At 39.4% G+C, this 12,992-nt stretch overlaps 2 protein-coding genes across 3 annotated transcripts in view; both read left to right on the top strand.

Annotated features, from left to right (window-relative positions):
- fam184ab (family with sequence similarity 184 member Ab) overlaps positions 1–9,951 on the top strand; it is a 159,889-nt gene extending 149,938 nt beyond the window's left edge. Inside the window, exons 20-22 of one of the 2 annotated variants that reach the window (XM_020637044.3) lie at positions 243–347; positions 2,627–2,886; positions 8,860–9,951. In XM_020637044.3, the coding sequence (XP_020492700.1) occupies positions 243–347; positions 2,627–2,886; positions 8,860–8,941 (447 nt within the window). In that variant the 3' untranslated portion in view covers positions 8,942–9,951. The remainder of the gene's footprint in view (positions 1–242; positions 348–2,626; positions 2,887–8,859) is intronic. The other variant, XM_020637045.3, reaches the window with a different exon arrangement.
- Positions 9,952–11,094: 1,143 nt separating this feature from the next.
- On the top strand, positions 11,095–12,651 carry ptrhd1 (peptidyl-tRNA hydrolase domain containing 1). Its single transcript, XM_020637074.3, has 2 exons — positions 11,095–11,331; positions 12,037–12,651. The coding sequence occupies exons 1-2, from the start codon at positions 11,122–11,124 to the stop codon at positions 12,205–12,207; spliced, it is 381 nt and encodes a 126-aa protein (XP_020492730.1). The 5' UTR covers positions 11,095–11,121; the 3' UTR covers positions 12,208–12,651.
- The last annotated feature ends 341 nt before the right edge of the window (positions 12,652–12,992 follow it).

Genomic DNA, 12,992 nt, shown 5'->3' with positions numbered 1-12,992 from the left:
ACTTGTAAATGAAGTGCTTAAAGGCTAATTTCCCAGTATGTGATAAAGAATAGAAATCAGAGGTGCAGGCCTGTTAAATACTTAACAATGTTTTGGGGGAGATTTCATGGAGGTATTAAAATGCAGCTTGGAGAGAGTGTGCAGAAGAAAGCCCATAAAATGTGTGATTTTGAGTGCTTTTACAGTCCCTTGAATCTCCTCCAGTGTTTCCTGCCGTCAGCTAACTCTGTTCTCTCCTTCAGGACGATAAGAAGTTCTACCAGCTGGAACTTGTCAACAGGGAGACCAACTTCAACAAAGTGTTCAACGCCAGTCCTAACGTAGGAGTTATCAACCCGCTCATTAAGGTAGGACTTAATATCCTGTAACACACCACACACAGGGGCACGCTGATAAACCTGTCGCTTTATTCAATACATAGCAAAGATGATATCCACTCCATCTCATCTCATATCCATCAGTGCTGATCAGGCAGAAGAACAATCAGTACTGACGTTTTTTGCAAAGGTACTACTGCATTTTAACAAGCTTGACTACATTATTTTATTTTTAAAAATTGCTCTAAACAAATGAGACTATCTCTGCCTTTACCTGAGTGTTTCAGTGTTGAACTAACGGCAAATCTGCTGCAATCTCTTGTTCAACAAAAAACACAAAAGAAAGTGGTTTTATAAGAACGGACCGGATTGTGGTGTTCCAGTGAAAACACGACCATCTGTCAGAGTTTACAGCGGAAGGTAAAAGGGAGGAATAGAAAAAAAAAATCAATTCAACAAGGTTTTTCGTTTTATTACAAAGCCAAGGACAGAATCAAAAGGACAGGAAACAACACGTTAACAGGAAGTGTGCTGTCTTTTCCATTTCTTTAAATATCAGTCCTGTCTGTATAACATGAAGGTCAACAGTTCCACCCATCAGGGTCTCATTTGTTTACAGCAATTAGACCAAGGTGTCACAGTTCAAAGCCAAAATATAAGATTGTCATTACCTCTAACTTTATCTGTTGATGTTTAAAGACCTTCAACTTTTATTTCCTGAAAAGGACAATGCTTAAAAGTAAGAAAAAGTTTTTAAAAGCAGCAACATTGATCCCAGCGTCATCCATTGTATCTATTTTAAATTAAACATGTACTGTGTGCCATGCACTGAGCAATGTAGCTCTCAGATAATATTACATTTTATTTCCTTACGAAAGTCATACCATTGCTTTTGAGTCACTCAGAATAATCTGTTTCATTGCATTTATTTGCAAAATTTAAATTCTTTAAAGGCCCTGAAAACATTTGCTAAAGTTCAAGTGAAATGACCAAAACAATCCTAACTTTGGCAGAAAATGTTGTAGTCATGTAAGATATGATACAATATGATACAATACGCTCTATTGTCCTCTTAAACTGGGCATTCACTGTATGATTTCAGGTCGATTTAGATCAGATTTTTGAGTTGTTGACAGATTTTGATCGCATGTCATCAGTTGTGCTGTGAACACTGAGGCACGACAGCAAATCACGGCCTGATCAGCTGCTCCGACGGGTCGTATTTTGGTCATAGGACTGCACACGATCGCACAGTGAGAGCAGAACCAGGATACCCAAACCTTGGGATTGTGCTGCGCAAAGTAGAGCATCGACATTACGATCATGAAAGAAACGTTGGCAGGAAATATCTGCAGACCTCCAGCTGACAGGATAAATTTGTTATGATTTAGCTGCTAGTTAGCTCGTGTTTATCGGTGATGCTGAGTGTGAGCTAGTGAGTGAGAGCATTTTTGCTGGTGTGTATCTTAGCAGGGCATATGAGACAACCAAAATACACATAGTTCTGTTGATAATAGTAATAATACTCCATCTGGATTTAACCGGTACAGTCTGAGCTCTCAATTTTATACAATCGTACAGTCTATGCCGGGCTTTATGGAAATTTGTATCGGGCTCCGGTGCTGCACGGACTCAGCTGCCTCCACATTCAGATCAATAAATCAATCCAGTACAAATTGTAAAAAAATATGTAAGAATATGTTTTCAGGGCCCCAGAGCGTCTAGTGCTCCTGTGAAATGTGACATTCTTTGACGGTATGTCTGCGTTGAATGATCCTCATTGCATGTTTGATATATAACTGTTGACACTTTGGGTCCTTAACTTCCAGTTATTTTTTTTGTTCTTGCTGATTCACACATATTTGTATATGTGTATCGTGTTCATCATGTGCTAGTTCATGTGTGTTTGTGCGTATAAATATGCGTGTGATTCTTCTTCCTGATTGGATTGTTCTTCCTGACTTTTTCTCCAGCTTTCCTTTGCTTTCCAAGCCATTTGTTAGTGTGAGATGTTTTTCTGCTTTGACGCATCTCTCCTCATCTGAACTTCCATTCTGCTCAGAGCGACTGGTGCTTTAAAGGCCGAGAGATGCCGGTCTTCAGATTGATCCATTCACTTACTTTTAAATATGATCAAGTTAGCACGCTGCTCTCTTTCTGTCTCTTACTGGATGGACCTGTAGGGCTCTCCCTGTCCTCCATTTTTCCCTCCATTTCTTCTTATCTTTTAATTATTATTTTGATTTAAACTTCCCTTTTACTCCTTTATGACCCCCGTCCACCTCCTTTTTCTTTTTTTGTCTGTGTAGCAAAAGAAAAAGAATGAGAAAACTGCAGCCAGCAGATTCAGCAGCTCTCCTAATGTCAGGGCTCTGGAGGCAGCAGGTAGGGGCATGGGCGTGGCAGGTTCAGGAAGTGGGCAGCTCCCACAGCCCCCACCTCCTCCTCCACCAGTCCAGCCCAGCCGCCTAGAACCCATCCCCAACTCCCCCATCCACCACCTTGAACTCAACTCCAACAAACCTCTTCCCCCGCCGACCCCTCCCACCGAACCCAAGAAATTCATGAGGTGAGACCCTTTCTGCCCCGACGGGCCGCAGCTGGTCAATCCACGCATCTGTCATCCAATCACAGACCTTAAGTTAAGCACAAAATCTTTCACTCAAAGGGATTCAAGTACTCTTTACTTATATAGCCAAATCAAACGTTAAATGTAAGAGCTGTGTTTTAGGCTGTGTTCTCCACAAACGCCTATCAATAACTAACGGCAAAACCTTTGTTGTTTCTGACTTTTAAGAAGGTACTTCTGAGACAATAACTGTGTTTAACGTTTTCATCCCCTTCATACAGAAACCATAAGGAGCATAAAATCAGGAGCCGCAGGGATTCAAATAAACAAATTTAAGCGTTCTGATGTGTTGAAAATTAAAGTTTGCTAACAGTTACTGCTGCTTTGCCTGTCCGGCTCTCTGTTCCTTCAAAATACACATAGTTGAGTTTACGAAACAAAAAACTCCTTCTGAAAAGTCAAGTCTGTTTTAAACAACAGCTTAGGCTAACTGATAAAGCTAACATTAGCTAGGTGAATTGATTGTCTACTAGCTACCTTCATTAATGTTTTGCTAACTTGATTTAAACGTTGAGACAACAGAAACTACATTTTAGTTGCCTTGAGTGACACCTGTCGCTAGCAGAAATGATCAGCTTCAGCTAGTTAGCTGATTAAGCTAATATAAGCTTGATAATTTGTTTATTTAACAGCTAACTTTTTAATGGCTCCATCTAACTAGATTTTAAAATACAAGACAAAACAGCAACTCCAATTAAAGTGGCTTTAGTGACACCAGTCAAAGATAATCAGCTTCCGCTAGCTAGCTGGATAAGCTAACATTAGCTAGTTGAGCAATTTGTCTGTGAGCTAACTTCTTAATTTGTCGATGTTATAGTTTTAAAAATGTAGACGACAGCAACTCTAATTTAGTTGGCTTGAATGCGACTGACGCTAGCGGACGTATTGTTCTTCAGCTAGCTAGATGACTAAGCTAACATTAGCTAGTTGAGTTGTTGATCTGCCTAACACAGAGGCCTTCAGTACGCACTCTGTGGTTACAAATATGATGTCATGCTAATGACTTAAGCTAAAGCTTTATGTTTGAGGCAAAGTTAACACCATCAGGAAATTATTAACCTTATAGAAGCTGTAGAAATAAACAGTTCTTGTACATTGTAGAGGTATACATGCTAAAATGACCCTGTTTAGTTTAGTATTTTACCTACAGAAGTTTTTTTAACCGTGTGTTTGATTTCAAGAGAGCAGAGGCCGTCAGGACGAGGACTTAGCCAGGAAAGGGCGACTAGCGTTAGCCTAACTTCTGATAAGCTAGCAGCCATGTGTCGGAGTTGATGTGATAGTCGTAAACATATCTGATAATAACATTATGAATATATAATCATATAAAATAATGCTCCTTGCTCTTGAAGGTAACACTAAGTAACTGCTGCGGATATAAGTAGTTTAGCTTGCTATGCTAACAGCTATACGCTAAGCAGATAAAAAACACTGTTCAATGCATTCTTTACAATTTTGCTCGTTTACTTTTGTTTTTGTAAAGAGCAGAAACAGAACCACCATCCAAACTCTTTATATAAGAAGTCTTTCTCTGTTTATCCAAAGCTTCAAAGAATGGCTTTGGAATGCAAAAGGAGCATGTGTGTTTGTGTGTTTTTATTTTGTATCCTTTCTGTTTGTCCGTCAGTGTGAACATGTTAACCGTGTGCATGGTGACCAGTTTCCCTTTTCTGTTCAGGTGGTTATTTTGTGGCTCTCTGTTGTGCATTTTGTGTTTCTTCATCTTCATCCTCTCATCTAAATCTCAGCATGTTGCACACGCTGCACTTTATACGGTATCTCGCTCTGACTGGAAGCGATCGACTGTTTTCTGTACAAACTAAATAAATTATTTTGCCATGTGGATTTCTAATGAAGTTGATATTGTCTTTTGCTATCATGGACCGTCCCCTCTGTGTGTGGTGGTGTTTTATTTTGAAAAAACAGATTTTCTTCTCAACTCTATGGTCCAATAAATGCTTCTCTTGTTTCTTAAAAAAAAATGGCTGTGAATGGTCGTTGTGGTGCTACGATACATTATGTAACATGCTTCTACCATGGATACATGCAGTTTGTTTATTGCATGCATAGAAACATAATCTAAGGTCGCTCGTGTTTACATTTACAGCATGTGTGAGAGGGCGTGCGTGTCAGCATGTCTTGGTTATTCTCGATCTTGCTGCATGTTTTTTGCTGCTGTTTCTGTAAAGAGTGAGATGTGGCGGCTGCTTTGCGAACGCTTGGAACACAAGTGTTAACATAGGACCCACCTTTTGCTGTTACAAACACACACACACACACACACACACACACACACACACACACACACACACACACACACACACACACACACACACACACACACACACACACACACACACACACACACAAACACACACACACACACTCACGGTATGTTAAAGGTGAGCAAGGTTTCCTGACAAAACTATGAACACAATAGGTTTCAGGAGTTCGAGGGAAGGAGCATCAGCAGCACAGATACACACACACACACACACACACACACACTCACACACACACACACACACACACACACACACACACACGCACACACACTCACGACTGAGCCAGCCGTGACAGTATGAGGTCAACTATTATGGATCTTCTTTGAAATGTTTTCAGACTCCATTAAAGGGCTCGTCCTCCTCTCCCCGCGCTCTCTTTGTTCTTGACAAACATTCGTATTTAGATTGATGCGTCCGCACAAACACTAACCCTCTCCACGTTATCGACAGTGATGTGCAATTTGTAAATCTGACCCTTTAAGTCATCGCCTTGTGTAAATATTCAGAACAGACAGAGACTTTTATTAGATGACAAATTGTATTTGAATGCTATAAAGAGCAGTGAACATAGCGACCATTTTCCCTCCAAATGTCTCTCTAACTTGAACCTATTATGTCCATCGGGGGTTAGGAACCGTCCTCCATCTCCTACCCGCCAGTATCAATTAATAATCGCTCAAACATCACTGAAAAGCCAACACACGTCCCATTACCAAATGAATAATAACAAGATGTTTTTTTAGCCTTTATTTGCCTTTTATTGGAATCGGACATCTGAAGAGAGACAGGAAGGGTTGGGGGGTAAATGCTAGTCTGTCCGGCGCCCCAGGAAGTTAACGTTAATACTCAAAATGAAAATATTCAATACATATCAGAGCAACTTTTTGGCTTCAAGATGTAAAACAAACCTGACTGAAGCAAAGCAGATGAGATCAGATCATCAGATCATCGTCACACATGATCGTAGAGGAAGATGCAGAATGACTTTAACTATTTCTAAAAGTGGATAAACGGCTGTGACTGCACTTCAGAGTTAGTTACACATGAGACTGTTGTTTTGCAAATAACAGTTTTTATCACAATGAATATTTAATGAACCTTAAACTGAAGACTCTTAAGTTGTGACCATGTGCAGAATAAACACAAACGGATCGCATTGATTTTTTACTTTTTTAAAAAAAGGCCTTTTGGGAAGTAATTGTCTTTTCGAAGGCAAAAGAAAAACACAAATAGAGAAATGTAAATCTCACCCTGGGGTTATGGGGCTGTTTATTTCAGAAGCAGCCAATTAAAGAAGCCGGAGCAGGTGTTTTTGTTCGGATAGATTCAAACACTCCCATCTAATTGGTTCATTGTTTTGGTAACAGTGTGTTTCCCCCGCTTCAGACACCAACCATGATTTTGTATCTTCATCGGAACACAAACTGTGAACATGATTCATGAGGGATTGTAGAGCGTATATATTTTGTTTTCCACACACACTTTCTTTGTCATGAAACGCTCCCATCACGCCCTCAATTTGTCAAATTAAAAGTTGTACTGTGAGAAACTGCTAACGAGCTAAACCGCTGAATCACCCCTCAATGGACACCGAGATGTCATGTTCAACAGAGGGGAGAGAGATCGTAACCATGGAAACAAACGTTTGTCAAAATAGAAACTTAAAGCATCATCATTCATGGGTTTTAACCAAACACACACACATCACTTATTTAGGTGCTGAGTCGTTAACTCACTAGATATAATGCACAAAGACTCGCATCACTATGGCAACCAGAAGATATACTGCTATAATATTTGCTATATGCATTAAAGAACACAACGCGCATAAATGGACGAGATTCCCAATGTCCCTACCTACTAACTCAGCTATCACAGCACCTGATTTAATGTGTATACCAAACAAATAAGTGTATGTTTGAGGGCCAAAGTGTTGCAAGACTTTATGCATTATATCTAGTGTTTATTTTAAGCTTTAACCTGCATCATAAGGTCTCTTTCAGCAGACTGACTGTAATATTCCTGAGCTCTACTCCTTACATTAAAGAAGACAGTGAGGCGCAGTTGAAGACCCACAAAAACAGACTTCAAGTGGACCAAAGTTGAATTGTGTTTTGTTAAAATATTTGACTAAATTCAGCGTAACTAAAAGAAAAGTCTGCGTTCAAACTAAAACGTGTTGGATTGTTGTCAGACTCGTATCTTCAAACCGTTAAAAATGACTATTAATAAATGAATCTGTTTATAATCTATATTTCTCTTACTGTTGACGAATCCCAAAACGGTGTGTTAAACTATCTCTTGATCTTTCCTGAATCCACCTCTCTGCCTGTGGCTCAACTAAGAGATAAAGCAACAATGTGTAACATTTCCACCTTAAAATAGTCAATACAACAACTTTCAGCAGGCAGGATATATCTACCATGTCCACAGAGCACTACACAGGTTTTGCAGAGCCGCGGTTGTCTCAGGACAAGAAGTACTTTACAGCATTAGCTCGTCTCTGTACTGTTTGATACAATGTCTGAGGCTGAGAGAGACTAGAGAGAGTGACCGAGCGAGATGCAGAGTGTACAGAGCAGTCTCACGTTTAGCAGCTTTACCGGCTGCAGTCATCTAACCCAGGTTCTGTTTCAGCATTGCATAAAAATAAATAAATAATTCCATCTTACACCAAAAGTTTTCTCTACAACTTCGGCTGTTCACGGCTCCGCCCCTGTGCTTGTCAACACATGCACGTTATCTGCAATGGCGAGTAGTGCGGGATGCTTTTGCTTGCGTCTTCTTACAACAGTGCAGTTGCACTCAGAGACCTGTGGGGGGCGCCAAAGTGCACCAAACCAAATTCCTACAGTACATATTGTTGCGATAAGAACTAACAAATATAAAGTTTCATCAAGGCTCAGTGTGAAAGAGCTGGACATTTAAGCCTTTAGCAAAAATTAGTCGAACAAGAACAGAGTGTATTTGTTGGGGACTACTTTCAGCAGCGGAGTAATACATTTGATAAAATATGAAAAAGACAGAACTTGTCAACCTTGCTAAAGACAAGGAATAAAAATCATGATCAAATCAATTAAGAAAATTGAGGACGAGGTGAAAACAAAAAGTGTGTTCAGCTTTCCTCCCTGCGCAGTAATCCTGTAGAACATCTTTAAAAACAGTTCATAGTGACACCTGATATAAGAGTGAAGCTGCTGCTCTACTGCTCAGCTTTGCTCTCAGGATCCTGACGAGGCCTCTGCTGCCCCCCTGTGGACAGAAACATGAACTACACCTTCATACAGATGTTTAGATCTCAGATGTGTGAGGGTTACATTTCTGCTCATGCAAAGAGTGCCAGGCTTAAAGAAATGTATTGAACATTGATTTTATACATTACAGTAACACTGCATTTGAGTTCTGTGTTTGATTCACTTTTATTTAGAGAAAAAACACTTTAAGCACAAAACACGATGAGGACACGCAGAGGGATGTAGAGGACATGACATCTTACCTTTCAATCATGTGTAAAAGTATCTTGAATCAACCTCCAGCTTCTTTCCTGACTTGTCTTTTTCTGTCTTTGATTTTATTGTTCTCGTGGTTATTCCCCCCCTCCCCTCCCCCTCTCGGCGTCCTCCTGCAGCCCTCCTGAAACTAAGGACTCCGCCATCGACTCCCCGGACGCCCAGCGCCAGGAGTGGTTCGCTCAATACTTTTCCTTTTGATTGACCACAAACCTGCAAAAAAACACAAAAAGGATTCAGCATGTCAACCAAACTTAAGAGAAAAAATAATAATAAAAAAAAAAAAAACACTTACAAAAAAAAAAGAGAAAAATGTTAAAAAACTCTTTGTTCTTTCTTGTCGTTGAGAGGGGTTTGGGGATCAATTCACTTTGGGTCAGTCAGCCGGAAAAGGTCAAAGGTCATGGATTGAGCGTGACATGTCATTGATGTGTCGATGAGACACACAGAAACTCGATGTCATTCACTTTGTTTAAAAAAAAAGAAAAAAAAAGAAGTTGATCCACTTGGTGTTGTTGACTGAGGTGAAAGTGAATTGACCCCGATCCTGACGTCATCACTCTGATCTGATTTGATTGTTTGATTATCGATTGTTTCACTGTGATCTCTGCGTACAGTGACAATGATCATCGGTCTGTTTCGATGTTTCTTTTTTTTTTTTCTTTTTTTTTCTTCCTGACTTATTTTGCAGTTTCTTGGAACTAGAAATAAAACTGAGTGGTGCATTCTCATGCTGCTAATTGCCATTGTTGGACTCCAGTAAGAATCTATATATAAAGAAATATACGGTAGGTTATTGTGCTCTCTCTCTCTCTCTCTCTCTCTCTCTCTCTCTCTCTCTCTCTCTCTCTCTCTCTGTTCGTGGGCCACACTGCATACAGCATCTTAGGCTATAGGAGCGCTGATCCAGGACCGGTCTGCCTCCTGGTTTCTGGTGATGTTTTACACACAGACCTGATCCCGGGTCAGTCTCACCTCTCCGCTGTGCTCCGTGACTACAGGCTCAGATTTTAGGACGGCACCATCATGGCGAGTTTGTTACAGCTGCGTAGAAGTCTCAGCAGATTTTGGTAGAATATTCAAACCTGTTTGTATGGTCGTCTGTCTCAACACAGATATAATGATGTCTCACCAATTTTAAAAACAAAAATAGCATATTTTATATTTATATTATAATGTGTATGCTTAATAAATAATTATTGTGACATTTACATCGGCCTGTTTGTCCTTTATTTGACTGATTTATTTCTGCTTTACATTTTATTTCATTGCAAAATGTTTAAGGTATTTTGATTTTATGGTTCAACAGATGTTAGTTTCTACTAAAAATGAGAAGAAGAGAAGAAGTACAAATAGCATCAGATTCATGAGCAGGAGCAGTTTGAATTATTTACTCCCTTTTATACAACACAGAAACACTGCACTCTCATATTTATATTCTTTATAATCACAAATGCACAAAATCTCAGGGATACACCTTCAGATGTGTCAGGCATTACTGCTTTATGTTAATGACTGAAACATTCATAAATAAACATTTATTAAGTTTGACAATCAAATAAGTGATGTGTTGAAAAGGTGATTTGATGAGTGACATTATGTGTAAGCTTTTGTTTTGTATCTTGAGTAAATTCTTGGGTTGTTCAATTTAGTGCAACATTATTAAATAATAATTTTCCCTGTGAGATTCAGAGTAACCACAGGGGTCAAATATCTGAAGAAACATAAACAGTGCCCTCATTAATGAAGTACAAGTTAAAGTTTTACATGAGAGAAATACTACAAATACAACAAATGATGACTAATTATTATTTTGTGTTATTTATTGTTTCATGAATAAGCATCTTTACTATATTTGTACATATGTTTTGGTTAACTCTGTTAATTGTGCTGCTGCCTGGCTCGGCTATGACATTCTTGAAAAAGAGATTTTTTTAAAATCTCAAAACGTTTTTCCTCCTGGTTAAATAAAGGTTCAAATAAAATACAATAAAAATAATGATTATGTATTAGAGAATATGCTGACATTACTACTGTGTGTTTTGTGAGATAAGATAATAGGCTAAAAAAAAGCATATATGACTTGAAAAAGGTGAAAACCACTAAATATATTATATAAAATATAACCTTCCTTAATTATTCAATAGTCTTACGTCATTTATACACCTTTGTTTATTTGTTTAAATTAAATATTTGCTGTTTTAATTTAAAGTACAGATTGTTCTTTTCTTCAGGTGCAACAAGTAGGTCGTCTGTATTTGTTACGGTGCAGTTCTTAAAGTCACCACCAGAGGTCGGTAACGTTCATAATGAACATTACCGCCTCCTCCTCCTGACCCGGAAAATAAACAAACTGAATCTGTTCCTGTTCGGGCTTGAAGATGGCTGCTACCGGAGCCGCGTCTCCCGGCCGCCTGGTCCAGTATGTGGTAGTCCGGTCGGACTTGGTCCACAAGCTGTCCTGGCCCCTGGGAGCTGTTATAACTCAGGCCTGTCACGCGGCCACTGCAGCCATTCACCTGCACTACGGCGACCCGGACACACAGCGGTACCTGGCGGAGCTGGACTCCATGCATAAAGTGGTGCTCGGGGTAAGCGCGGCACGTCACGCCAAACCCCGGCCAAATATTTACCATTTAAGCGCTGCCTTGTTTTTATACAATGTAGAGATATTTTAATGTTCATTAAAACTCACACAATGTCTTAATTAATACAGTTTTACAGTTCGGCGTCTTAAAATGTAAAGATGTTCTTTGTTTTAATCTGTTTTCTCTCACTTTCCTTCTTTAGATAATTTAGCTAATTTGAGTAAAACGTGCGTAAGATTAGTCGGCAAGCGACATGAAAGTCCTTGATTTTAACAAAACAAATAATATTTAATGTGTAGGCTGTATGCCGAATAATAAAGACACCTCTCAAGAATATAATCAGGATTTAAATTGTGTTTTAGCTGACATATTTTTTCTGCTAATCAATGAAATTACAAAAGGACGATGTTTCAAATGGGGTACGGTGGCCTTTCTATGTCATACTGTACATTAAAATTATAGCAACTCATTATATATGGACTATATAATCACTTTTAAAATTAGTATTTGAGTGATATATTGAAATTTCCTCTTAGAAGGAATTTAAAAAAACACATCTGTAATTCACTATAATGCAAATAGAAAAGTCATAAATGGGAAAATGACTACTTTTGACTAGAAAGTCGTCAGTCGACATATCTGAATTGGTCTACGCCTTCAATAGTGTTGATATCTCTTGAGTGTGTGTGTTTTGTGTTTCTCCTCCAGGCTCCGGATGAGGCCGCTCTCTCCAGTCTCTCAGAGAATCTGTCCCAGGCCGGAGTCGCCCACAAGCTTTGGATCGAACAGCCTGAAAACATCCCGACCTGCCTCGCCCTGAAGCCGTGTCCCAAAGAGACAGTCCAGCCGCTGCTGCGCAAGTTCAAACTCTTCAAATGAGAGACTTTTTTCTCCGTCTATGAACTGAAGCGTACAGAGAGTCAAAGTGAGAGAGGCCTTTCAGTATCTATTTAAGTTAGAAGAACATCTGGAAGTTTGGCTCCGTACATCCATACACCTGTATCTGTGAGATTAAAGTCAGACGATGTAAAGATGCCACCTCGTCCTTTTAACCTCATTTGCTCTGAGCAGACAGTAAATCACCCTTGTTTTATACAGTTTAAATAAAATAAATGTTATCTATCTTATCCCCTGCCTCAAGTTCCCACCATGGCAGCCCCGCCTGGAAACCACCTCTCACATCATCTTACGTTACAATGGATTGTACCACCTAGTCCTAAAATTGAACTAAACTTAAGGATGGAAATATAACCTGCTCTGTTGTGTTTTTCTGTCCTGACTCATGATTAAAGTTTGTTCATGCTTGAATTATGTGAAGCCACAGCCAGGACTCCTCTGGGGTTTTGTTAAGTGTTTTGTCCAATTAGACACACGGCACCTGTGGATTTAAGTGTGTGTAAAGCACAAACATTTAACTTACAATAAGGATCTTGCCACAGCACTCTAAGGTGGGCTCACCAAACCTTGGGTTCTTAGGAATTCAAACAGGGTCGTCTGAAATGTGTATTTATTGACAGGAGCCCGACTGATTAATCAGCCAGCCGATGTAATCTAATTTTATGGCAGATATGTGCTGATGTTACTCGATATATTCACCAGTTCAGCAACATTTCATTTGAGTTTGTATTAAACTAGCAGTTCTTGTTTTTCACCAGCAGAGGGCG

Source organism: Labrus bergylta, chromosome 15 (assembly GCF_963930695.1).
Source record: "Labrus bergylta chromosome 15, fLabBer1.1, whole genome shotgun sequence".
NCBI classification, from domain to species: domain Eukaryota; kingdom Metazoa; phylum Chordata; class Actinopteri; order Labriformes; family Labridae; genus Labrus; species Labrus bergylta.
Note: the sequence above shows the minus strand (reverse complement) of the source record. Positions and strands in the feature narration are given on the sequence as shown.